Here is a 23,179-nt window from a genome sequence, read left to right as displayed (position 1 = left end):
GATGTTTCATCAAATGCTTTTCTCCATCTATTCAAGTGATAATGTTTTTCTCTTTCTTATATTAATTAGGATGTTTCCTAATGATTTTTTTTTTTTTTTTGCTTTGTGGTTTTCCACATTGTTTTCTTTTTATTTTTTAATTTATTTTTTATTGTTCTTTCCCCCAACACACTCCCCCCACCACTGTACAGCATGGGCATCCAGTCACACATGCATGTGTCCATAAATTTTTCCTCCCACTGTCGTGCTGCCTCGTGAGTATCTAGACACAGCAGCGCTCAGTGCCGCACAGCAGGATCTCATTGCAATCCATTCCCAAAGCAGCCGTCTGTGTCCTCAACCCCAAGCCCCCAACCCTCCCCCTCCCTCCCCTCCCCCGGGCACCCCGAGTCTGTTCTCCAAGTCCGTGAGTTTCTTTTCTGGGGAGAGTTTCCTCTGTGCTGTACGTTGTTTTCCACTTAATCCTTGCCAGACGCTTCCCAGGCGGTTGGTCTCAACCCCGTCTTGACACGGATGGAAAGCGCGAGGCAGAGCACTTCCAACAGGCAACCTGCAGAAACCAGGTCTCAGAACTCAGCATCCTCACTCCCAACGCAGGGCCGCTTTCCCTTCGGCTGTGTGGGGCCTCACGCAGACAGCAGGGCGGGAGGTGAAACCAGTGCTGTTTGGAAGAGCACTGTTTTCCGTCTTGGATCCTTGATGCTCTCGATTAAATTCCTCCGAATATTTGAATTTGCCATGGACACCAGACATCCTCCCACAGCGTCTGTGATGCGTCTGAGTTGTTAGCGAACAAACACCATTTATACCTGCGTCTTGGGCTGTGCCAGTAGGAACAGAAAACGTGCCACCTTTATCAATTTCTCACCACATGGGATTTTTCCTAATGATTATCAAGATAAAGTCAACTTGGTTGATAAGCATTATTCATTTCATAATCATCAGATTCAACCTGCTGATGTTTGTTTGGGGTGTTTCCCTCCATGTCCATGAGAAAAACTGCTGTTTAATTTTCCTTTCATGCTACACCCTTGTCGGGATCTGGGGCGACGTCACACAGACTCTGGACGGCTTTCTGCTCCCGATGTGTCTGAGCCCAGATGTGTGCGTGTCTCAGCCCCTGGGGACACCGCTAGGTGTCCCCCGTTTAGCTCAGTTCTGACACCAGCTGCCCAGGGTCGGTGCAGGCCCCACTGGGTGAGGGCTCAGTCCCCCGAGCACCGCCCCCCCCAGACGCCAGCCACAGGTGCCGGGTCCTCAGGCCACAGCACCTCTGTCCGCCGCCCCTCCTCCTGTTCCGTGTTTGCTGTGACGGCTCCCGGAACCTGCGGGACACTTGACCCACGGGGTTGCTGGCCTGCTGTAGAGGACGTGGCGAAGGATGCAGGTGGCCAGCCCGACGTCCCCGGGGCAGGTCTGGAGGGGTCGGTCCTGAGCACAGGGGCGGCTGGCCCCGTGGAGCTGGGATGCACCGGCCATCCCCCCGCCCCCAGCCCCCAGCAGCTCAGAGGCTCCCAGACCCCTTCCCGAGGGGTTTTCACACAGGTCCGGCCACAGTGGACCCCCGGCCTGGTGATTCGCTCAGCCTCCAGCCCCCGCCCCCCCGGACAGGAGCTGAAACGGGGCCGGAAGGGTCCGCTCTCTGCTCACGTGGTGCTTCCTCTGGCCCCCAGCCCCGTCCTGACGCTCTGGAGGGACGGCCAGGAGCAGCCCCATTAGCCTGGACTCCGATGGGTGGAAGGGGCCTGTGAGCAACCAAATCCCGAGAGTTTGAGGAGCTCAGGGCCGGGAACGGAGACCAGCTGCACGAGGAGTCTTGTGTCACAGTGTCTCAGTGAGAAAACGTGCTCCTCCTCTTTCAACGCTCCTTGAGTCTCCTCTCGAGTGAGCTGAGCTGTTTCTCCCGAGCCGTTTGGAAGCCTTTTCCTGTGTGAGGACCGCCAGGCCGGGACCTACTTGGGTGCAGCTGAAACTGTGGACCCGGTTTATCTAATGGTTACGGAGCCTTCAGACTTTATGTTCCTTTGTGATGTCCTGGTGGGTATACTCCTCTAGACGGTCTCCATTGAAGATAAAATTAAATTGACAGTGTTATTCCAACATCCTGTGATTATCTTTCAGTGTCTGTAGAATCCATATTTCTGTGTCCCCCACCGCCCCGTCTTGAGCAGCCTCACCAGGAGTCATCACTCATTAGTCTCTCAGGAAGCCGCAGACTTTCCAGGCTCCCTAGATGCCACCGGCTTGGGTGTAACCCCTGGAGGGGCTGTTTCACTTCTTTGCCCTCAACCCTCGGGTGCAGACTTTCAGGCCCCAGTGGGCCCTCAGGTCCACGCTGCAAAAGCAGAGGTCCAGAGTCACGTTCAGCCTCCCCGTGCCCCTCGGTCAGCAGACAGTCCAGGCCCCAGCCGGCAGCTCTGAACCTCTGTCTTCTCCCGCGTCCTGGCCCCGTCTCTTCCCCTGTGGTGTTCACTCTTCAGTGCTTTTAAGCAGATTTTTAAGACAGTTTATCCGCCTTTTCTAAGTTTCCGCTGAGGAATAAATGTCTATCAAACCCGGCCTGCCGATATCGGAACGGGATTCCTTTGTGTGTGTGCTCACCTGTGCGTGTGTGCATGTAAAGAAATGGAACAAAGACTTTAATTGGGATGCCAGCAGGTGGAGCTTCCTTGAGAGGATCTTTCGTGTTCTTGGTGCTGAAGATGTCAGGTGCCCACACGTGACAAGGCGAAGGCCCTTCATGAACATCCCCTGTTCGCTCCGCAGACACCTGCGCCCCAGCCTGCGCGCGTGCCGCAGGGCGGGGGGCGGGGGGGGGCGTCCTGGGAGAAGGGCCCTGGGAGCTGGGCCTCGCCTTCCTCCCCTGACCCTGGGGCTCGCGCTCTGTTTCCGCAGACCTATGCTTTGTACTACGTGGACCGCCTGGTCAAGGCCCTGCAGGATGCCCTCCTTCCTGAGCTCACCATCCCGGTCCTGCAGCTGGGGCTGCTCATCGCGGCCTCTGTGGTGGAAAGCCAGAGCCTCGAAGGCCTCTACCACCTCCGGTGGGTACACGGTGGACTTTCAGGGAAGCTGGGAGACGTTCAAGGGGCCAAAGTGAAAAGTCACCCAAAGTAGTTGAAAAATAAGACTTTAAAATATTCATTCCATAGTCGACCATTTATAGAACCAATAAAGTCCTTAAGACTCATAAAGCCATAGTAGTTTATTTGAAAATCTCTGTCTGGCCCTTTAGAGACTGTTGTTCTAAGGAGAGTGAGAGTAAGGGGGCATCTGGGTGGGGAAGGAGGTGCAGTGATTCTTTGCGGGGTTTGTGCAACTTCGCTGTCAGCTCGAAATCATTTCAAAACACAGCTGTTTCACGAGAGATGCAAAGCAGAGCATCCGGGCAGAGCGCCGCCTCTGCGCCCCATCCTCGCGCTAAAGGCGCCCCAAGGCTCTGCAGATGCCTCAGTAAGATACATGAACAAAGGTGGAAACCAGTTCTACCTGAAATCCGATCGAGCTTCCGTGCTTGCCCCGGTAATTCTGCTTAGCTTTAAAAATCACTCAAAGCATCCTCAGATAATCCGCTTCTCTATCCTTGTGCCAATCTGCACCGAGCCCTGAGCCCAGCGCGGCCTGACGGGCCCCTGCTCTGTCACCCCCCAGGCTCGCCCTGGTCTGCTCTGACCTGAGGTTGAGGGAGGCAGCGAAGTACCACGAGGACGCGGCCGGGCAGGCGCACATCACCGAGGTGGAGCAGGCCAGGTCCGTGGGCTGGGCCCAGGGCTGCCTCCTGCCCTCCGCTCTCCCCTCTCGGCTATGGCCCTTCCGGCCCCACAGCGGCCGGGCAGCGGGGGGCTGGGGGGCCCTGGACTGGGGGCAGTGCCTGGGGGCACAGTTCCTCCCTCACCCACCCCTCCCATGTGCGGGCACCTCCTGGCCGTGTGGGTGGAGCAGCAAAGGTGTGGGGCGGGGGGGGGGGGGCCTCTGTGGTTGGTGCCGAGCTAGGAAGGAAGGGCCGGGGTTCTGGACGTAAAATTGAGACTTGTTGTAAACATCCGGGTCAGAAGAAAGAAAAAAAAAAACAAGGAGTTCCCGTCGTGGCTCAGTGGTTAACGAATCCAACTAGGAACCATGCAGTTGTGGGTTCCATCCCTGGCCTCGCTCAGTGGGTTAAGGATCCCGCGTTGCGTAGCTCTGGTGTAGGCGGGCGGCTACAGCTCCAATTAGACCCCTAGCCTGGGAACCTCCAAGTGCTGCAGCAGCGGCCCTAGAAAAGGCAAAAAGACAAAAAAAAAAAAAAAAAAAAGCCATCCAGGTCAGGGCGTCAAATTAATAGCTCTGTGTATGAGTCGAGTTTGGAAAAGAGAACACACCAGACACGTAAATTTGGGAGTCCCATGTGCTGTAAATCATGGGAGCTGTTAAAGCCGGGCTGTGAGCAGTGGCTCCTTGGGGCTCTTTTAATGTGTGCCTCTTTGATTGCCGCGGAGACTGAACATTTTCGGGGACCCTGGTTGTTTTCTTTTTATTTTAACGCGTGTTTCACTTACGTTAGCTGCAGAAAAGAACTTGCCTTGAAAAAGGAGAGAAACAGGGGACCGCTATTGGAAGAAAGTCTACTAGCCCCGAGCGAGGCCCCGGCTCCCGCTCGGCAGGCAGAGATGAAGCCCCTCGTGGCAGAGGACAAGGTAGCCTGCTGGGCAGCGGTGCCTCAGCCCCTGGCCCAGCGGGGTGGCGACGACCAGTGCCAGCCAGGGAGCCCGACTTGGCCTGACCGCGGGCCGCCTCCAAACCCTGTGGGGCTTTCCTGGGGGGAGGGGGCGGGGAGGGCGACAGGTGTCCCCGTGCGGCCAGAGGGGGCTGCAGGGCTGCGCCGCGGGGCGCCCCTGGTGTGGACGGTGCGACCCGCGGTCTTGCAGCTTTTGATGATCAACCGAGAGACCGGCAAGGGCCTGGATGGAGCCGCCCTGCCTCAGCTGTGGACCCTCAAGGCGGAGGTGCTGCTGGACATGGGCCTGTACCAGCCCGCGAGGCTGCTCCTGTCGGAGGCCCACCTGGCCTTCCAGGTGAGGCGCACCTGCCCTCGCAAGCAGCCCCTGCCGCCCCCCAGGCCCGCGAGCCGGCTCGGCCCGGGAACCCGGGACCATGTGTGCCGAAGCCTGTCCCAGAGCGGAGACCGGGCTCCGCGGGCTCTGCCCTTTGCGCCCTCCATCGGTCTGCTCCTCCGTTTCCCGAGCTCACTCTTCACAGTGCTTAGTGCCCCTTGCCCAGAACCGCTGTGCGACCTTCCGAGACCTCTGTTTTCTCAGGCCAGAGGGTCCCTTGTTTGGACGTGTGGGCGCTGAGGCCTTGAGAAGGCACTGCCTATGGGTCTGTTCTCAGGGGCAGGTGCATGCCAGGGCCCCAAGCCCGTTTTCAGCCCTGCTTCTCAGTATGGGCCTCGTGAGGTCTCCCTGGAAGCCTGGGGCTCGCCAGGCCCCTGGGAAGGGCGTGGCTCCAGCCTGGCTGCTCAGCCTCAGGCCCCTGCCGTCTGCCCGTCTGCCCGGCTTCTTGGGCCTGCTCAGCCCTGAGCACACAGACCTGTGGCCCTGTGCTCTCAGCCCGGACTGGCTCTCCCACGGCTCCTCAGCTCCCGAGGCCCCAAGCCCAGCTTCCTCTCCTGGCCGGGCTGGTGCTTTCTCCCTGGGCTCTGTCCCCCCGCCTCAGGGAAAACCCAGGACAGTGCGCGTGGATCTGCCACCGGCCCCACGAAGATTACAGCTCCTGGTTCCTGCAGCGCCAGCAGCTCCAGGGCCTCAGGCAGTTCTGTGTCCGTCCGGGGTTGAGAATTGTTCATGGGAGGGTAAGGCAGAGCTCCAGAGCCAGACAAGCTGTCAGCTGTTTTGGAGAACTCCAGAGAGAGAAAAACCCTTTTGAATAAAGGTGTGAAAATGCAGGCTTTGGAGCGTCCGCTCTCAGTCCAGGCCCTGGGACAGGTGTGTGCAGCCCAGACCCAGGACGGGGCGTGGCCTGAGAAGGGACCGAGAGGCTGCGGGACTGGCAAGGCAGCCAGGGTGGGGGCTTCGGCGTTCTGCAGCCAACAGCCTCCCCCAGACGGAGGGGGAGCTGCTGGGATCCAGGGGTCAGGACCCGTAGGGAAGTGGTTTTTGTTTTTGTCTTTTAGGGCCACACCTGTGGCATATGGAGGCTCCCAGGCTAAGGGTCGAATCAGAGCTATAGCCACCAGCCTACACCGTAGCCGCAGTAACGCCAGATCCAAGCCGTGGTCTGTGACCTACACCACAGCTCACGGCAACGCCGGAACCTTAGCCCGCTAAGCGAAGCCAGGGATCGAACCTGCATCCTCATGGATACTAGTCAGATTCATTTCCACTGAGCCTTGATGGGATCTCCGAGAAGTGGGTTTTATCACAAACTCAGGCGTCAAGCCCAGCCCTGTGCCCTCGTCCTGCAGGCACATCTTCAGAGAGGCATTGGGACAGTGTCTGTCTCTGTCTCTGCCTTTCTCTCTCTCTCTCTGTCTCTGTCCGTCTCTCAGTCTGTCTCTGTCTCAGTCTCCCTGTCTCTGTCTCTCTGTCTCTGTCTCTGTGTCTGTCTCGCTCGCCCTCCCCTCACTCCCGTCCCGTCCCGTCTACGCCTCTGTGTTAGGAGCTCAACGATCCCTGTGCAGAGTCGAAATGCCTGCACCTGTTGGCGCAGTTGGCGAACAAGGAGAAGAACCACGGGCAAGCGAAGGAGCTGGTGGAGTGGGCCCAGCGCCTGGGGGGGGGCGCGGAGTTCTGGTACAGCTCCTCCCTGACGCTGGCCGAGGCGCTGCTGTCCCTGGAGCCGCTGGAGAGGAGAGAGGCGCAGGTGAGGGTGGCCCTGCTGGGGGGGGGGCCCCTTCTGGGGGGCACGGCCTGCTGGGGGGGGGGCGCTGCAGTGACCCCACGGGCCCTCCCAGGTCTGCCAGCTGTTCCAGAAGCTCATAGGTACCTTCGACGTCCTCAAGAAGGAAAGACCCAACCAGATGCCCATGTTGGAATTCATGACCACGGACCTAGAAGCCAGGTAGCTTTTTTGAGGAAAATGTTAATTAACGTGAAAGTCGAGGTTTACTTTGCTCCGTCTGTTCACTGGTGGCACGTCAAAGCTGCCGCCTTCCGAGGGTCACAAGACAGCGGCCCCGCAGCCTGGCCCGCGCCCCTCGCGCCTTCTCCAGGCCTCGGGGAGGCGCCACCCGGCCCCGCGTCTTTCCTCTGCACGGAGCCTTTCTCCTGGGACGGCTGGGGGCCTCCCTTGTCCCTGAATTCTCGGGACACCCACCTCTCAGTGCCCCTGGAGCGGGAGGCCTCTAGGGCTGGGGCAGCTGGGCCACTGGGCTGTGCCCACAGGCAGGCCGGACGTCTTCCTGGGGTCTGCCCCTTCTAGCTGCTCTCTGCTTTGCCACGGAGGCAGCCCCAGGGTCTCTCCAGCTGCTGGTGGCCGGGGGTTTGTCCTGGAAAGTGCTGACCTGCCGTGTCGCAGGGACCCTCCCAGGGCCTGCGAGTCGGTCTCCCGAGTCAGATTTGCAGATTCCCACCTAGTCCCTTCTCGCAGCCGCATCTGCTCTGCTGACAGGGCCGTGTGTCGCCTGCCTCGCGGGCTCTCTCCACTCTCCCTGGGTCTTTGCTGAGTCCCTCTGCTGAGAGGCTCCTCGCCCTGGGGCGGCCCCTGTGGCCGCGCTGTCTCCCCTCCCCTGAGAGCGATGCCCCCCCCCATTCCCCCCATCCTGGGGAACAGACTGTCAATTCCGAGGGGGCTTCTTTTCTTTTTTTTTTTTTTTTTTTTTTTTCCTTTAGGATCTCTGTTGCTTTGTTGGTTTTCTGTCTAGAGGATCTGCCCATTGATGTGAGGGGGGTATTAAGGTCTCCTACTATGATTGTAGTCTCATCAATATCTCCCTTTATGTCTGTTAATATGTGTTGTGTGTATCTGGGTGCTCCTATGTTTGGGGCATATATGTTGACGATAGTAACATCCTCTCCTTGGATGGATCCCTAATCATTAAGTAGCGTCCTTCTTTGTCTTTCTTTATGTCTTTTGTTTTAAAGTCTATTTTGTCTGATATGAGCGTTGCGACTCCTGCTTTTCTGTCATGTCTATTGGCGTGAAATATTTTTCCCCACCCTTTCACTTTCAATCTATATGTATCCTTTGTCCTAAGGTGAATTTCTTGTAGGCAGCATATTGAAGGTTTTTGCCTTTTTATCCACTCAGCCACTCTGTGTCTTTTGATTGGGGCATTCAGTCCATTGACATTTAAGGTGATAATTGATAGATGATTATTTATTGCCATTTGAACCTCGTGTTCCAGTTGATTCTATGGTTCTCCATTCTTCCTTTCTTTTTTTTTTTTTTTTTTTTTTTTTTGGTTGGATGGTCTCCTGTTATTACCTGCTTGAGTGTATTTTTTTTTTCATTTTTTGCAAATGCAATATTTGGTTTTGGCTTGTGGTTGCCCTGTTTTTTAAGTATGCTAACCCCTTCCCATAATTGTGTGTTTTAGCCTGATGGTCCTGTAAGTTCAAACACTTCATTACTATATTAAAATTAAGAAGAGAGACATACATATAAACAAAAAGGGTTATTTACCTCCTGACATCCCTTGCCCACATTTTATGGTTTTGATGACTCTTTTTTATTTTTTTCTTTTTAATTTTATTTTGTTTGAAGCATGTTCATGATTAAATCTGTATGCTGGCTTATTTGAGTGACTGCTCTCTGATTGCGTTTTCCTCAGTCCTAGTTCCTCCTCTTCTTCTTTTTTTTTTTTTTCTTTTCTTTTTTCTTCCCTTTCCTTCCTTTCTTTTTGGTTTAGAGAAGCCCTTTCAATATTTCCTTTAACCTGGGTTTTGTGTTGCTGTATTCTTTAAGTTTTTGTTTGTTGGGAAAAATTTTTATTTCCCCTTCTATTTTAAATGATATTCTTGCTGGATAGAGTATTCTAGGTTGCATATTTTTTCCTTTTAGCACTTTAAATATCTCTTGCCATTCCCTCCTGGCCTGTAGTGTTTCTGTAGAGAAATCAGCTGATATTCTTATGGGGGTTCCCTTGTAGGTAACATTCTGTTTTTCTCTTGCTGCCTTGAGGATCCTCTCTTTATCACTAACTTTTGCCATTTTTATTATGATGTGTCTTGGTGTGGGTCTGTTTGGGTTCAGTTTGTTTGGGGCCCTCTGTGCTTCTTGTATCTTGAATCCAGTATGCTTTAGATTTGGGAAGTTTCCAGCGATAATTTCTTCAAATATATTTTCCATTCCCTTATCTTTTTCTACTCCTTCTGGAATTCCTATTATGCGTAGATTGGCCCGCTTTATATTATCCCATAGGTCTCTTATATTGCTTTCCAGTTTTTTGATTCGGTTTTCTGTCTGTTGACCAGATTGAGTGATTTCCATTATTCTATCTTCCATATCACTGATTCGTTCTTCTGCATTATTCATTCTGGTTTTTACTGCCCGTAGTTCAGTTTGCATCTCTGCAAATGAATGTTCTAGTTTTTCTTGGCTCCTCCTTATATTTTCTAGCTCCTTTCTGAGGGTATCTGCATTACTGTTCATATCTTCTCTTAATTCCTTCAGTATTTTCACTATCTCTCTTTTGAACTCCAGGTCTGTCTGACTGCAGAGATCTGTTTCATTGTTGACTGTTTTAGGTGAGTTCTCCTGTTGGTTTGACTGGGGGTGGTTTCTCAGCTTCTTCATCTTGCTTGTTGTTTTCTTTCTCCTGAGGGAGTTGTACTCTCCGTTATCGGGCAGTGTTTGCCTTGTCACTGCCGTGGAATATTTCCTGAGGGCTGGCGTTGTTGGTCAATCTTTTTTGAGGCAGTGTGGCTTTTCTGGAGTGTTGATGGGGCTAACAGTGTTTCTTTGAAGCAAGGGGCTTCTTTTCTTAAGGGAGTGGCCTTGAATTTCCAACTGGATGCGAAACGCTTGGCCTAGGGACCTGTGGCTTCCCAACTCTGTGGCCTTGTGAGCAAGGAAGGTGGCTTGTAGGATTTCTGGTTTTCGAGAAACACTCAAAGGTGTTTCTTCCCACCACCCGATGAAAGTGAGAGGTGGGTGGTGGCTGTGACCTGGGTCACCAGAGGGGCACGTGTTGAGCCGACTCTCAAGAGCCTCCCCCCGCCCCTCCCCCCGGCAGGTGCGTGAGCCTCCAGATCAGAGCCATGCGGGAGCCCCTGGAGGACCCCCTTCTGCTGGCAGAACTGGGTGACCGCTTGCTGGAAATTGAGGAGAAGTTTCTCAGCTGCGGCTACAAGGAGAGGGGCGTGGACATGAGGCTGGAGCGTGCCAAGATGAGGAGGTGCGCGGCCCCCGCAGTCCCCGTCCGTCCCCTGGCGCGCAGCCCCCGGCCCAGCGCCTCTGGCCATCCGTTCCCCGAGTGTCCTGACGGCACACCCAGCTCTCCTCCCGGGGCAGCTCCCGTCGGCCACCAGGGGGAACTCCTCCTGCAGGGCTGCCGGCCCGCACAGATGCCCCCACCCCAGACATGTGCCCTGGGCATCCGCAGCCACTTGGGGACGCCCCCCCCCCCCCCCCGCCAGCGACCTCGTTCCGGTTCTTCCACCTGGGTGTCGCACCTGCTCAGTCTGTGCAAACGCACTGCCACAGCCTCACAGCCCCCCATCACCCCCCACACACCCCCGCCCCAGCATCGGCACCACAGCCCCGGCCCACCCACGCCTCGACCCCTGTCTAGGACGAACGCAGGCGCCACCCCCGCGTGCACCCATGCAGCCACCTACACGTCACCCTCGACACGTGGCATCACCTGGGGGCCCAGCAGTTCCAGCAGGGCTGTGGTCACTCTTCCTCCCGGGACCTCTTGGAGCCGCCAGCCCCACCCGCCACCGTCCTCAGCCCCCCGCCCCCCATTATTCCACATCTTTTTAAAATTTTTGTTTGAAGATATATTGAGACTATCTTTTCAGGTAGAACATCTAGTTATAAAGCTGAAAGTACTGATAAAATATACAGTATAGTTACCTGAAAATTACACACACACCTTCTGTTAGAACTGATGACCTGATGCTTTGACGTTCTGGTTCTAAACTCCATTCTTCCCCGGCGAAGGTTATCTGCCCAGAATGAGAAAGACGAAGAGCGAAGAAGTGCCTGTTACCTGGAAGTGTGTGACCTGGTCCAGAGGGCGGTCGCCGAGGAGGAGGCGGCGTTTCACCGCGTTCGGGGCCTGCTGTCCCTGCAGGAGGTACGTGTGGGGCCTGGGCCCTGTGACGTGAATTTTACCTCGATTTTTTAAAATCTGGAAAACCGTGGGGGAAACGCCTGGGTATTCGGAACCTCAATGGCATACCTCAAAATAACCATGGACCAGGAAAATTATTTTGAACTGTGGTTGGTGGGGGGACCCATGAAAATGTTTAAGAAATCTCTAGTGTAGTACTTAGGGGAAATTTTATGGGACTAAGCACCTGTACGAGAAGAGAGAAGAGATCCCACCTCAGGGTTCTCAGCCTCTGCCATATGAACATAGAAAGAGCGTAGAAAATTAAAAGTAAGTAGAAAAAAGGAAATTGAAGATCGCAGTGCAAATCAATGAAAGATAAAACAGAAAAAACAGACAACCCCAAAGGACCCATGTATAGCACAAGGAACTATACTGAATATTTTGTAATAACTTATCAGGGAAAAGAATCTGAAAATGTAGCTAACGTATATGCAGCTGAGTCACTGTGCTGTGCATCCGAAACTAACACAACACCGTAAATGAACCATGGCTTCAATTACAAAAAAACTAAAAAAGAAAGAGGAGTTCCCACTGTGGTGCAGCGGAAACGAATCCGACTAGCAACCGTGGGATTGGAGGTTTGATCCCTGGCCTTGCTCAGTGGGTGAAGAATCCAGCGTTGCCATGAGCTGTGGTGCAGGTCACAGATGTGGCTCGGATCTGGCGTTGCTGTGGCTGTGGTGCAGGAGAGCAGCTGAAGCTCCAATTAGACCCCTAGCCTGGGAACCTCCACATGCCACGGGTACGGCCCTAAAAGGACAAAAAGACAAAAAAATGAATAAATAAAAAAGAAAGAGAAAACAAACATTAAAAAGAAAATCGGTAGAAGCAAAAGCAGTTTCTTTAAGAAGGTCAATAAACTGACAAACTTCTAGCCAGACTGGTCAGGACGGGGGAGGAGAAAATAGCCAATGTCAGCAGCAGCCGGTGTGACACCACCATAGACGCTGCGCAAATTAAAGCGAGCATGAGGGCACATCAAGAAAAACTTAATGTCAGCGTATTTGACAACTTAGACGAAGTGGAGACATTCCTTGGGGGACACAACCACCAAAGCTCAGTTGAGGATAAATCGGTAGCCTGAATAGCCCTCTGTCTAGTAAAGAAACTGAATCTGTCGTTAAAAGTTTGGCTACAAGGAAAACGTCAGACCCATATGAATTCACTGGTGAATCCTACCAAACAGTTACGGCAAAATTAATACTAATTTTGCACAAACTTTTTGAGAAAATTGAAGAGGAAGGAATACATCCCAACTCTTCTGTGAGCCCGGTGTCACTGTGATATAAAACCAAGATGACGACGTGCCAAGAAGCCCGCTGGAGACCATTGCTCTGCGTGAGCATAGATGTCTAAATTCTCAGCAGAAATGTAGGAAATTAAACCCAACACTTAGAAAGAGGAGAAGACATCAGCTCCAAGTGGAGGTTGCCCCAGGACTTACATCCGAAGACCAATCAACTTGGTTCACTGTATAGTTAAGAAAAAATTTAAAACATACCATCATCTTAACAGATGCAGAAGCATTTGACAAGATCCAACATTTATTTCTGATTAAAAAAAAAACTCTTAGAGAACTTTTTTTTTTTGGCCACTTCTGCAGCACATGGAAGTTCCCAGGCCAGCGACCGAATCCCAGCCAAAACCGTGACCTGCGTCGCCACAGTCCAGATGCTTAACCCGCTGCACCACAGGGGGAACTCCTCTCCGCAAACAGTTAATAGACGGGAACTTCTAGCGCTCTCGTCATCCTCAAGGTTGGAAGACGGGACGCTTTCCCCTTCGGTGAGGAATGAGACAGTGAGGTGGCCTCCGCTGCTTTATTCAGAATTGGTTGGAGTTCTAGCCAATTCAGCAAGGAAAGACAAAGACCCTAAAAGCATCGAATTGGAAAGGAAGAAGCAAACTGTCTCTGTTCACAGGTAACTTGGTCGTCTGCACCCAACACCCTGTAAATCTCCGAAGTGATGCAGTAAAGCTTCTAGTACCACGGGGTGAGCCAGTGAGGTTACAGGATATGGGAACGATACCCACACATTAACTGTGTGCTTCCGCGTGCTGGGGGTGACCTCTGAGATGTCAACAGTTTTAAATACCATGAGAGCAAAATATGAAATTTGACAAAAAGGGAAAACTCCTACCCTGAGAACTACAAAACACTGCTGAGAAAGAAAAAGGCTGGCTAAATAAGAGCCGTATCAAGTTCATGGCTCAGAAGACTTGACCTTATTGAGACGTCAGTTCTCCCCTCAACTGTCTGCAGTCCTGATCAAGGTACCGCAGGCTTTTTTAAAGGCAGAAAAATTGACAAGGGGATTTTATATTTACGTGGAATTGCAGAATACGTAACACAGCTTGGAGAAAGAAAGACAAAGAGCGCTAACTCGAGATTTTAAGACTTAGTAGAGCGCTGCAGGCATCAGGACCAGGTGGTTTTAGTGTCAAAATGCACAAGCATCAATGGAACATAGCAGAGAATCCGGAAAACTGGTTTTCAGCAAAGGTGCACCGAGAGTTCCATGAAGCGCCGTCATGAAAACAGTGGTCCTGGAGCAACAGGGCCCCCACGTCGGAAAAGCCACCCCCTCTCGAACCCACAGCATGTGCAAACGGTACCCCACAATGGGGCATAGGCCCAAATGTAAGCTCTACAGCTGTGGAACGTGCAGAAGAAAACACAGGGAAATGCACTTGCAGCCATGGGCGTTCAGCAAAGGCTTCTCACACAGGACGCCAAAAACGTGACGCCGTCGAGTGCAGTTATGGCTCGGACTCCGCCTTCAGGAGGCACCACTGAACGAATGAAAGACAAGTCACAGACGTGAAGGAAAGCTGCGAATCCCTGACCTGACAAAAGTCTTGTATCCGGAGCAGGTCGAGACCTCCCAGACCTTTAGAACAAGGAACAGGCAAAATAAGCGAAACGGACATTTCTCTGAAGGAAATACATGGCCGGGGGAGAAGCCGTGGGAAGATGCCCGGCTTTCGTAATTGCTAAGTCAGGGCAGCAGGCAACCTGCAAGCGCAGCGAAAAGCCTCTCGCGCCTCAAGCGGTCCCAGCTGGAAGGACGGGCTTCGCCAAACAGCAGCCGAGACGCGGAGGACCTGGGACCCGGGTGCTGCTGGGGACAGTTTGGTGAAGAGCGAAGCCAGGCTCCGGGGCTGACCCCGGGCAGGTGAGAGCACGGTGTGTCCACACGCGTGTCTGCAGTGGCCCCGCGGGGAGCAGCCGGCGCGCAGGTGCCTGTGAGCCAGGGACCCGGCCCGTGCGGCACGAACATTGCGTCGGATCTTGGTAAGGCCACCGAGCGCCCCCGGCCAGGCGGAGGACACACCGCCGGACCCCGCTGACCTGAACTCGGAGGAAATGCAGGCGGGTTACGGAGCCCCACAGTGGCCAGGGGTTTGCCGGAAAAGTGGGGGCGGGCAGAGGTGGGAGGAGGGGGCCCCGAGGACCGAGGGGGCTGGGGGCCGGGGCGCCTGCATCGTCTGCATTGGGGGAGCAGCCGTGCGGGCCACAGGCCCTGAGGGCCCGACGTCTCAGTTACAGAACATCAACAGCCCGCTGATGCGGCGGCTGGCGCGGCTCAAGTGCAGCCTGGTGGAGGTGTGTCTGGACCTGCTGCGGCTCACGTGGGAGGAGGCCCAGGAGCGGGAGCTGCAGCAGGGCTCCGTGGACCGGCTGCTGGCCGACTACTTGCGGAGCCCAAGCGACTACACGTCCGTCGGCCTGGTAACTGGCGCCCTCTCCGCCTGGCCGGGCCCCCGACCCACAGGCTGGCAGGCTGCGCGGGGGCCTCGCCCCTGGGCCTGAGCCACGGCCAGCCCGAGGGAATCCGGGAGGCTGCATTTCCCGTGTCCCCCTGGGATCTCTGACCAGAGCGGGTTCCCCGCCCCCGAGGCTCCCCTGAGGCTCCCCTAAGGCTCCCCACAGCCCCCCGCAGCCCCCCGAGGTCCCCCCGCAACCCCTTCGGCTCCTCAAGGCCCCCTGAGGCTCCCCGCAGCTCCCACAGCCCAGGGAACTTCAGAAAGGCCCTGACGGTCTGAGGCCTGACCGGCCGGTGGAGTCAGGGTGGGGTGCCCGCTGGGCCCGAGGTGGGTCAGCATAGGAAGGGCACGCAGCGAGGCCGTCTGCTAAAATCAGTTATCCCTGCAGGACATTTGTTTGAGGGACCCAGGCTCTGCCCTTGTAGACCTTGTCACGTTAACTTGACCGCACTCTACATGCGTCAGAGTAGCCCCCCAATGGAGCCGAAACAAACTCCTGTTGAAGGCTGGATCCGCAGACTCGAGACCCTCCCACAATGCGGGGCGGGGCAGGGCCTGACCGAGGCCTTTGTGTCCCTCAGAAATGGTTCACCCTGAAGCGGACCCTGACCCACACGGTGCTGGCCCAGCTGGGGAGCCTGCAGCCTCTGTGCGCCCGCTGCGTGGAGCTCCGCGCACAGCTGCTGGGCCTGGCCGGGAAGGCCCTGCACCTGCTGGCCATGCGCGCAGATCCCGTGCGCCCCGCCTTCTACTGGGAGGAGAGCCCTCTGGTACGCACACCTGCCTCCAGCGGGTTCACAGACCTACCACTGCCTTCAGAACCCACAGTTTTAGCACTCCGTGATGTCGGCAAGAACTAGGTTGTGAAACAGGCCTGGAGCTGCCCTGGTCAAGCAGGGCTGTGGGTGGGGAAGGGAGAGAGAGACGGGCAACAGGCCTGCCCACTGCGGAGGGAGGGGGACACGAACTTGGGGGGCAGAGCCCTGGAGGGAAAGTGGCCTCTTTGCAAAGAACAGGCGGAGAGGAGGGGCAGGCTTGCCCGCCCCCGCCCCCCAGCTCTGCAGGGGGCCTGGGCTGTGGCTGTGGCCCAGGGCTTAAAGGCCCCCATCCTGCTGCCCACCCCCTGCACCTGCCCCCACGGTCCAGGGAGACCCTCCCCACTAGGGGCTGTGTCAGGGCACCCCCTTCTCTCCAGCACCCCCCACAGGCAGCCCAGCAGGCCCGGTGCCCTTTGGGGAGCCCCCATCCCTCAGAAGGAACTCTGGTGACAGCTGCTGCCACTGTTGGCCTGGAAGCTCCCAGTTCCTGCTTTAAATGTCTGGCAGATGCCACTTCCTGTGAGTGGAAGGTGCCTGCCCGGCAGTGGAGCCAGACTCGCCCACAGACCCTGCTCTTTTAGGAGGACTCCAACCCCGGGGGGGCAGCTAGGGCTAGGTGCCCCCGCCTCATGCCCGGCCTGGTGTGCAGGCCCTGGGGTCAGCCAGGCCCTGGGGCATGACTCGCATTTGGGTGAATTGATGGAGTTTGGCCCCTCGTTCAGCCAGTGTTTGTTGAGCACCTGAACATGGGCCGTGAGTCAGGTGGACATGGGCCAGGCACTCACCATAGCCCGGCTGGGGGGTGCTCTTCCTGGGGCTGCCGCTTATGGCGTGACCCCGAAAACCCGAATTCTCCTGGGCCTGATGCCCCAGGAGGTCCCCTGGGCGTTTGGAGGACCCCACCCCGGTGGCCTGTCCTGCAGACAGGCCCATCCAGGTCCCAAAGGGCCTCGTTTTTGCCTTTGTCCCCGGGGCCCTGGGGCACGTGGGTGCCTGGCCCGCTCAGTCCTGACTGGCCTGCTGCCCGAGGCAGGCAGTTTGAAGGACTGATGGGCCCCACTCTGGCCGCACCTGCCAGACGCCAGGCTCTCGGACCAGTGCGAGGCCCACCCAGGGGAACTGCAGCGATGCCTGGCCGTGACAGGCACCCCCGTCTGCGCTGACGTGCGGGCTGATGGGAGGTGCGTTGCCCACAGGCGGGTGCTGAGCCGAGCAGCCTCAAGTGTCTGGAGACCATCCAGGAGGAAGGGGACGATGAGGGGCTCCACTGCGACCTGCCGGCCTCCAGGGCGGCCCCCGAGGAGCACAGCAGGAAGGGCTCGGATCTGAAGGCTAGGGCGCCCGCCTCGCCAGCCCCGTGCTCCCAGCCCACGGAGCCCGCCCGAGCCCGAGTCTCGCATCTGCAGAGGAGGATGGCGCTGGCCCGGCGGTACCTGGCCCAGGCGTCCGAGGTGCTGCTGCAGTGCCTGCAGGTCGCCCTGGGCAGCAGCCTCCTGGACGTCGCTGCAGCCGCCAGCCTGGAGCTGGTGGAGTGCAGCAGCAACCTGGACCCCGCAGCCACCTGCCAGTTCCTGGCACTGTCGCAGGTGTGTCCTCTGCGAGGCCCCTCTCGGTCACAGGGGCCCGGGGCTCGCTCCAGCCGGGATGCCTTGAGGTCCTGCCCTCCTGTCCCGTCTCAGGGCACACGAGCGACGGAAGCCCTCCGAGGCCTGCGTTTCTGAGGCTCCGCCCATTCCTCCCTGCAGCCTGAGCGGCCAGCCCGCGGGCTACAGCGGCAAAGGCCTGGCCCGGCCCTGCCCTGCAGCTCTGCCTCCACAGGGTGAAGCACGTGGGTGCCCGCCCCCTGGCCCTGGCGGGCGCCCAGGCCCCTGGCAACCTCCCGCGTCTGTTTCAGAGCTGCTCGGCCTCGGAGACCATGCGGGACATCCTGCTCACGGCCACGGCCGACACCAGCAGCTCGCAGCTGGCGGCGCTGCTGCAGCTCCAGCACAGGCTGAAGCACCAGGGGAGGATGTCCAGCAGCCTGTTTGCCAGCGTGGAGCAGAAACTGGCCACCATATCCAAGGTGACCAAGCTGGGCATGCCCTCGGACCCTGCTGCCTGGCCCGAGGCTCTGCGGTTGCTCAGACGGGGCCCATGTCCTAGCCTGCTGTGTGGTTCTGGGAGGGTGTCTCCGCGTCTCTGAGCTGCAGCTTCCTCGTGGGCCCTGTGGGGACCGCAGCCCGCCTCCTGGTGACTGCCAGGGTCAGTGGACTCACAAGTACAGGTGCAGCAGAGGGGGAGGCGTTGGGGGGGGGGGGTCTTCTGGGGCAGGGAGCTGCTTTTAGGCCTCGCTGTTTTAGAGGAAACGTTTTAGACTGAGTCAAGTTTTAGAGTTAATTCTGAAGGAAATTCATAGAGCACGACAGCTGATAGCAGCACCTTTGCTTTCATTTGGACGAAAAGACAGGAATTGAGGATGTAAAGAAATGACGCTTGATACAATTTAGCAAATCCGGTCAAGCCCACCCTCCTCCTCATGGTCGCGCCAGGCTGACCTCGGGCCCCTTGACCCAGGCTGCTTTCGCTCTTTTTGACTTTTGGGGACAGGACCGTTCGCTGTGTGGGACCGTCTAGTGCCCCCGGGAGCTTTAGCCGCAGCCCTGGCCACCCCTCAGCCGGGTGCAGTCAGCACGTCACCGCGTGTGACAGTGTCCCCAGACGAGGCCAGTGGAGCAGGATTGCCCTTGGCCAGGAGCCCATGCCTTGACCATCCTGAAGAGCAGAGGCAAGAGGGGGCCAGGCCAGCCTGGAGGAAGCGGCGGCACAGCCTGGCACCTGCCCCGAGGAGCGTGTGTGTGTTCACCCGACCTGGGGGGCACAGGCCGGTGGGGACGAGGTGGCTGCTTCAGCAGGCGCTGCTGAACCTCTGGGCGAAGGGCCGGTGGGTATGGTGCCTGCCGTGCTGCAGCCCCAGCTCTTCTGCAAATGAGTGGACCCCTGGGCAGCTGCTCCCTTTGCCTCCATCCCTCCCGCTGCCCGGGCTCCCACTGCGCTCACTGGTAGGGGTGCTGAGGCACCAAGCCTGTGTCTGCCCAGCGCTGAGAACAGGCCCGGGTGGCAGGGGCTTGGTCCACGGGGCTGGTGCTGCTCCCCTTCTTCTGCTGGAGCACCTGCACTGCCCCCGCAGGTGGGCGGGGAGGTCCGAGTGGAGCTGCCTGGATGCTGGGAGGAGGCGGCCTGAGAGTCGCTGGCCTCCAGGTGTTCACGGGCACATTGCAGACGGGGGAAGGATGCCCAGCCTGGGTGGGGGAGGGCGACGCGGGCAGCAGAGGATGCCCAGTGGAAGAGGGAGGATGGAAGAGACGGCCGGGGCGGGGGGGGCGTGATGCTCTAATGGACAAACGTTTGCTCCAAGTCTTCGGGACGGGAGGGGAACACGGAACAGAGACGGTTCTGACAAGAGATGGTGGTTGGGACTGTCCCTCAGTGAGGAAGCCCCCAGGGTCAGGAATTGCATCAAACACCAGGCAGGCGCGCCGCGCGGACCCCACCTGCCTCTCTCAGCACATAGCCGCCAAGTGACCAGGACAGAAACCCAGGGGCGCCAGAGATCTGACTGTCATGACAGCAGCACTTGGACACCAAGCAGAATAAAGACACTTTTAGACAAGCAGGAAGGGAGGCGCTGTGTCACCAGGCCACCTGCAGTAAAAGGAAAACCAAAGGAGACCTCAGACAGAAGGAAAACAGGCCCAGACAGAAACACAAGAATCAAGAACATACCGTAAGGGGCAGGCGCGCGGGTACGGGACAGCGTCCTGACAGCCTGTGCAGCTCACGCCGCAGAGCTGACGTGAACGACCCCGATGTGCAGGAGGCAGGCGGGCTTCTGTCGCCAGCAAAGACGGCAACGTTCCTGTTTTATTAGAATAAGTCAAGGGCGAATGCCGTCCCCAGGAAACCATGGAAATAATGTGTAAGTCAATAAAAAGGATAAAGGGACAATATTCTATATGCCACAAGAAAGTTAAAAAGAGGAAAACAAGGCCTATTAGAACACGTGGTCCCGGTGGAAACGGAACACTGCAATAGTAGCTATGAACCCCGATATACTTGTAACTACAGTAAATATGGGTTGACTAAACCCTACAAGTCAAAGATTAAGAGTATCGGACTGGATAAAAAGAAAGAATCCCATTATATCTGCTTAAGAGACGCACTTTCCACATAAGGACAGAGAAAGGCTGAAAGGAAAGGTGGGGGACAATACGGAAACGATGAAAGCACTCGTCAGGGGAAGACCAGTCCTTGTCGGGGCAGTGGGCTCCATCACCGGTTCTGAGCCCGTGTGCACGGGGCCGAGCTCCAGATGCAGAAACAGAACTGGCAGCACAGGAGGAGCCGCAGACAGACCCTCGGCGGGGGGGAGGCTGGAGCACTGACTCAGCTGCCGGGGGCACCAGGGAATGACCTGCCTGCCTGGACGCTGGGCCGCAGGACCCCGAGCAGACTCAGCCAGGAGCACTTCTACGACAGGGCACTAACGAGGGGACACACAGTCCCTCCAAGCGTGGGCGGAACGCGGACCCGAACTGACCGATGCTGGGCCACAAGGAGCCTCACCAGATTCCCAGGCGTTGAAATCATTCCGTTTGTTTCCTAACCACAGTGAAATTAAACCAGAAATCAGTGACTAGAAGAGACCTGGAAACACAGCTGCCTTGCAATTAAACAGTATGTTTGTCAGGATCAGGCAGCCAAAGAAGAACTCACAGTGGAATTTAGAAAATATTTGAAATTGACTTAGAGCCTGAAAATGCTGTATAACAAAATCTATGAGACTCGTCCGAAACGGCTGGGAGGGAAAGTACAGCCTTGGATACAAGGAGTATGTCTTAAAACAGTGATAAAAGCTTGACTTCAAGAAGCTAGAATTAAAAACATGCAAGAAAAATGGACGACAAATAAGAGATAGAACAGCGGGAAGCATGAAATTAAAACACACTGTGACAGAGGAAATCAATGATGGCAGGAATTGGTTCCAAAAAGAAGACTGATAAAATTGGTAAACACTCGGAAAGACCTGACCTAAAGAGAGAGAAGACAAAACTTTCAGTATCAGTAATAAAAAGACATCATGAGATGCTTTAGACATTGAAAAACTAATGAGAGAATGTTTTTATAACCCTACTCTAATAAATTTGACAGTTTGGATGAAACGGATAGATTCTTCAAAAAATATAACGTAAAAAAGCTGACAGAATGGAAAATCTGAACAATTTAAGATCTTAAGAGAAATGGAGCCGTTTATGAAAAACACCCTCACAAAGAAAATCCCAGACCCATCGGCTTCACCAATAAATTCTTCCAAACATCGAAGGAAGAAATAGCCCGTAAAGCCCTTCCAGAGGATAGAAATCAAAGCTAGGCTGCCCAACTCTTTTTTTTAACTTTTCTTTTTCATTTTATTTTTTATGGCTGCACCCACGGCATATGGAAGTTCCCTGGGCCAGCAGTGATTGCATCAGGGCTGCAGTTCTCCAGGGATTGAACCCACGCCTCCACAGCAACCCAAGTTGCTGCATTCGGGTTCTTAACCTACTGTGCCACAGTGGGAACTCCCCCAACTTTTTATTTATGTATTTATATATTGCTTTTTAGGGCCGCACTCGTGGCATATGGAGGTTCCCAGGCTAATAGGAGCTACAGCTGCCGGCCTAGGCCAGAGCCACAGCAACGCCAGATACAAGCCGCATCTGCGACCTACACCACAGCTCAGGGCAACGTCAAATCCTTAACCCACGGAGCAAGGCCAGGGGTGGAGCCCGCAACCTCATGGCTCCTAGTTGGATTTGTTTCTGCTGTGCCACGATGGGCACTCCCCTCCCCCAACTTTTTAGAAAAGAGACCAGTGAACCTCGATGCAAGAAACCTAGCAAGGACGTTACACAGGAGGAAAATTTCTTTTATCAATGTGAGCATGAAATACTGGCTGTGAAGTGCAGTGATTGTGCAGGGATGATGTACGAGGATCCAATGGCTGTGTGTTCCGTGTAGTTTAGTATCTTTAAGTCATTCAGTAGAATTCACCACATTAACAGGAGGAAAAGGAGAAAGTCATAAGACCATCTTGAACGATGCAGGAAAACCATTTGCAACACCAGTCTGTGATTTCAAAAACTTAAGGTAGAAGGTAATTTTCTTAACTTGGTAAAGAACACCTTGAAAACCTCAGAGCAAACCTCATACGATTTGGCGACAGAGTGAAAAATGTTCTCCCAGAGCTGAAATGACACAAGAAAGCCATTACCTCTGTATGTTGATTGTATTCAGGGCTACCACGAGCCTGAATAAAGACAGAAGCGCAAAAAAGAAGCCAGCTGACTGTTGGCAGTGGACACCTTCGTGGGCCTTGAACACGAGTCTCTGGATTAACATGAGACTTAACAGCCGGATTTGGCAGGTCACTGCTGAGTCCACATAACTGTATCACTACCTGCCAGTGACCAACGAGCAGTGAAAATGTCTGAATAATATTGGTTTCAGTCCCATGCAAAACAAACCTGAGAAAAATCTAACAAAAGAAGCACACGACCCACACCAGGAAAACCACAAAGCTTCCTAGGGACCCGTGTCCACGGGTGGAAGGCTCCATGTCACGTGCTGGTTTTCTCTGCGCCCAGAAGGGTTCCACAGACGCCCTCCGCTACCCCTTCCGCTCTGTCCCCCGAGTTCTCAGCCAGTCTTGCTCTGTGATTGACGGCGCGCCAAAGCACCTGCCAGGTGATTCATGGAGCGAGCTCTTGTCCTGGGGTGTGTCCGATGGCACCCCGGGAGCCATGCCAGCTGCCCGCTGCCCTGACCTGTACCCTGCCGGCCGCTGTGCTTCCCGTGCTTATCCTCCGAGTGTCCTTGCGAATCCAAACTGGGGGTCCCACCAGGAAGAGCCTCTAGCACGTGAGTCTGTAGATCCAATCAGACCCTCTGATTCTAGAATTTGCACAGAAACTCCAGCTTACGAGATATCGAGACCTAGTGAAAGCAATAGAAGTTAAGAAGCATGTGGTTGGCACTTCCAGAGAGAAACCAACCCATGGGACAGAAGAAGAAACGGGCCAAGCCCGGTACCCCGATGTATGTCAGGGTGACACTGAGGGGAGAAGAGGGACCTGAGGGCTGCTTGATACATGGCGCAGTCCCCGCACGGGTTGCAGGTCTCCCCGAGAAAGGCAAACAGCAGAAGCTTTGGAGGGAAATTTAAGAGACCTCTTGATAACTCTGCCGTAGGTGAAAATTCATCACACGGGAGACAAGAGGTGGCAGCCGTGAGAGGGAAGCGGTCGATAGCACT

The 23,179-nt window shown here is 55.5% G+C and overlaps 1 protein-coding gene and 1 long non-coding RNA gene across 51 annotated transcripts in view; one reads left to right on the top strand and one right to left on the bottom strand.

Annotated features, from left to right (window-relative positions):
* Positions 1-23,179, top strand: part of CFAP46 (cilia and flagella associated protein 46) — an 86,713-nt gene that overhangs the window by 49,844 nt on the left and 13,690 nt on the right. For 39 of the 50 annotated variants that reach the window (XR_014828266.1, XR_014828267.1, XR_014828258.1 and 36 more), the window contains 12 exons: positions 2,896-3,044; positions 3,652-3,750; positions 4,544-4,676; positions 4,908-5,054; positions 6,637-6,840; positions 6,932-7,038; positions 10,154-10,315; positions 11,086-11,221; positions 14,805-14,993; positions 15,610-15,798; positions 17,043-17,432; positions 17,741-17,911. Coding sequence is in view for 40 of the 50 variants with exons in the window: in XM_084997561.1 (XP_084853687.1) it covers positions 2,896-3,044; positions 3,652-3,750; positions 4,544-4,676; positions 4,908-5,054; positions 6,637-6,840; positions 6,932-7,038; positions 10,154-10,315; positions 11,086-11,221; positions 14,805-14,993; positions 15,610-15,798; positions 17,043-17,432; positions 17,741-17,911 (2,076 nt within the window). In the remaining 10 variants the exon portion in view is untranslated. Of the gene's footprint in view, positions 1-2,895; positions 3,045-3,651; positions 3,751-4,543; positions 4,677-4,907; positions 5,055-6,526; positions 6,841-6,931; positions 7,039-10,153; positions 10,316-11,085; positions 11,222-14,804; positions 14,994-15,609; positions 15,799-17,042; positions 17,433-17,740; positions 17,912-23,179 lie in introns of all 50 variants that reach the window. The other 11 variants (XM_084997556.1, XM_084997551.1, XM_084997544.1 and 8 more) reach the window with 3 other exon arrangements.
* Positions 1-23,179, bottom strand: part of LOC146397157 (uncharacterized) — a 39,408-nt gene that overhangs the window by 13,741 nt on the left and 2,488 nt on the right. The window lies entirely within an intron of this gene.

Source organism: Sus scrofa, chromosome 14 (genome assembly GCF_054392235.1).
Source record: "Sus scrofa isolate SSC_HxYL_T2T_F1_AM1 chromosome 14, Sscrofa_HxYL_maternal_Yorkshire_Landrace_v2.0, whole genome shotgun sequence".
Classification (NCBI taxonomy): domain Eukaryota; kingdom Metazoa; phylum Chordata; class Mammalia; order Artiodactyla; family Suidae; genus Sus; species Sus scrofa.
This window is presented reverse-complemented; position numbering and strand designations above follow the sequence as displayed.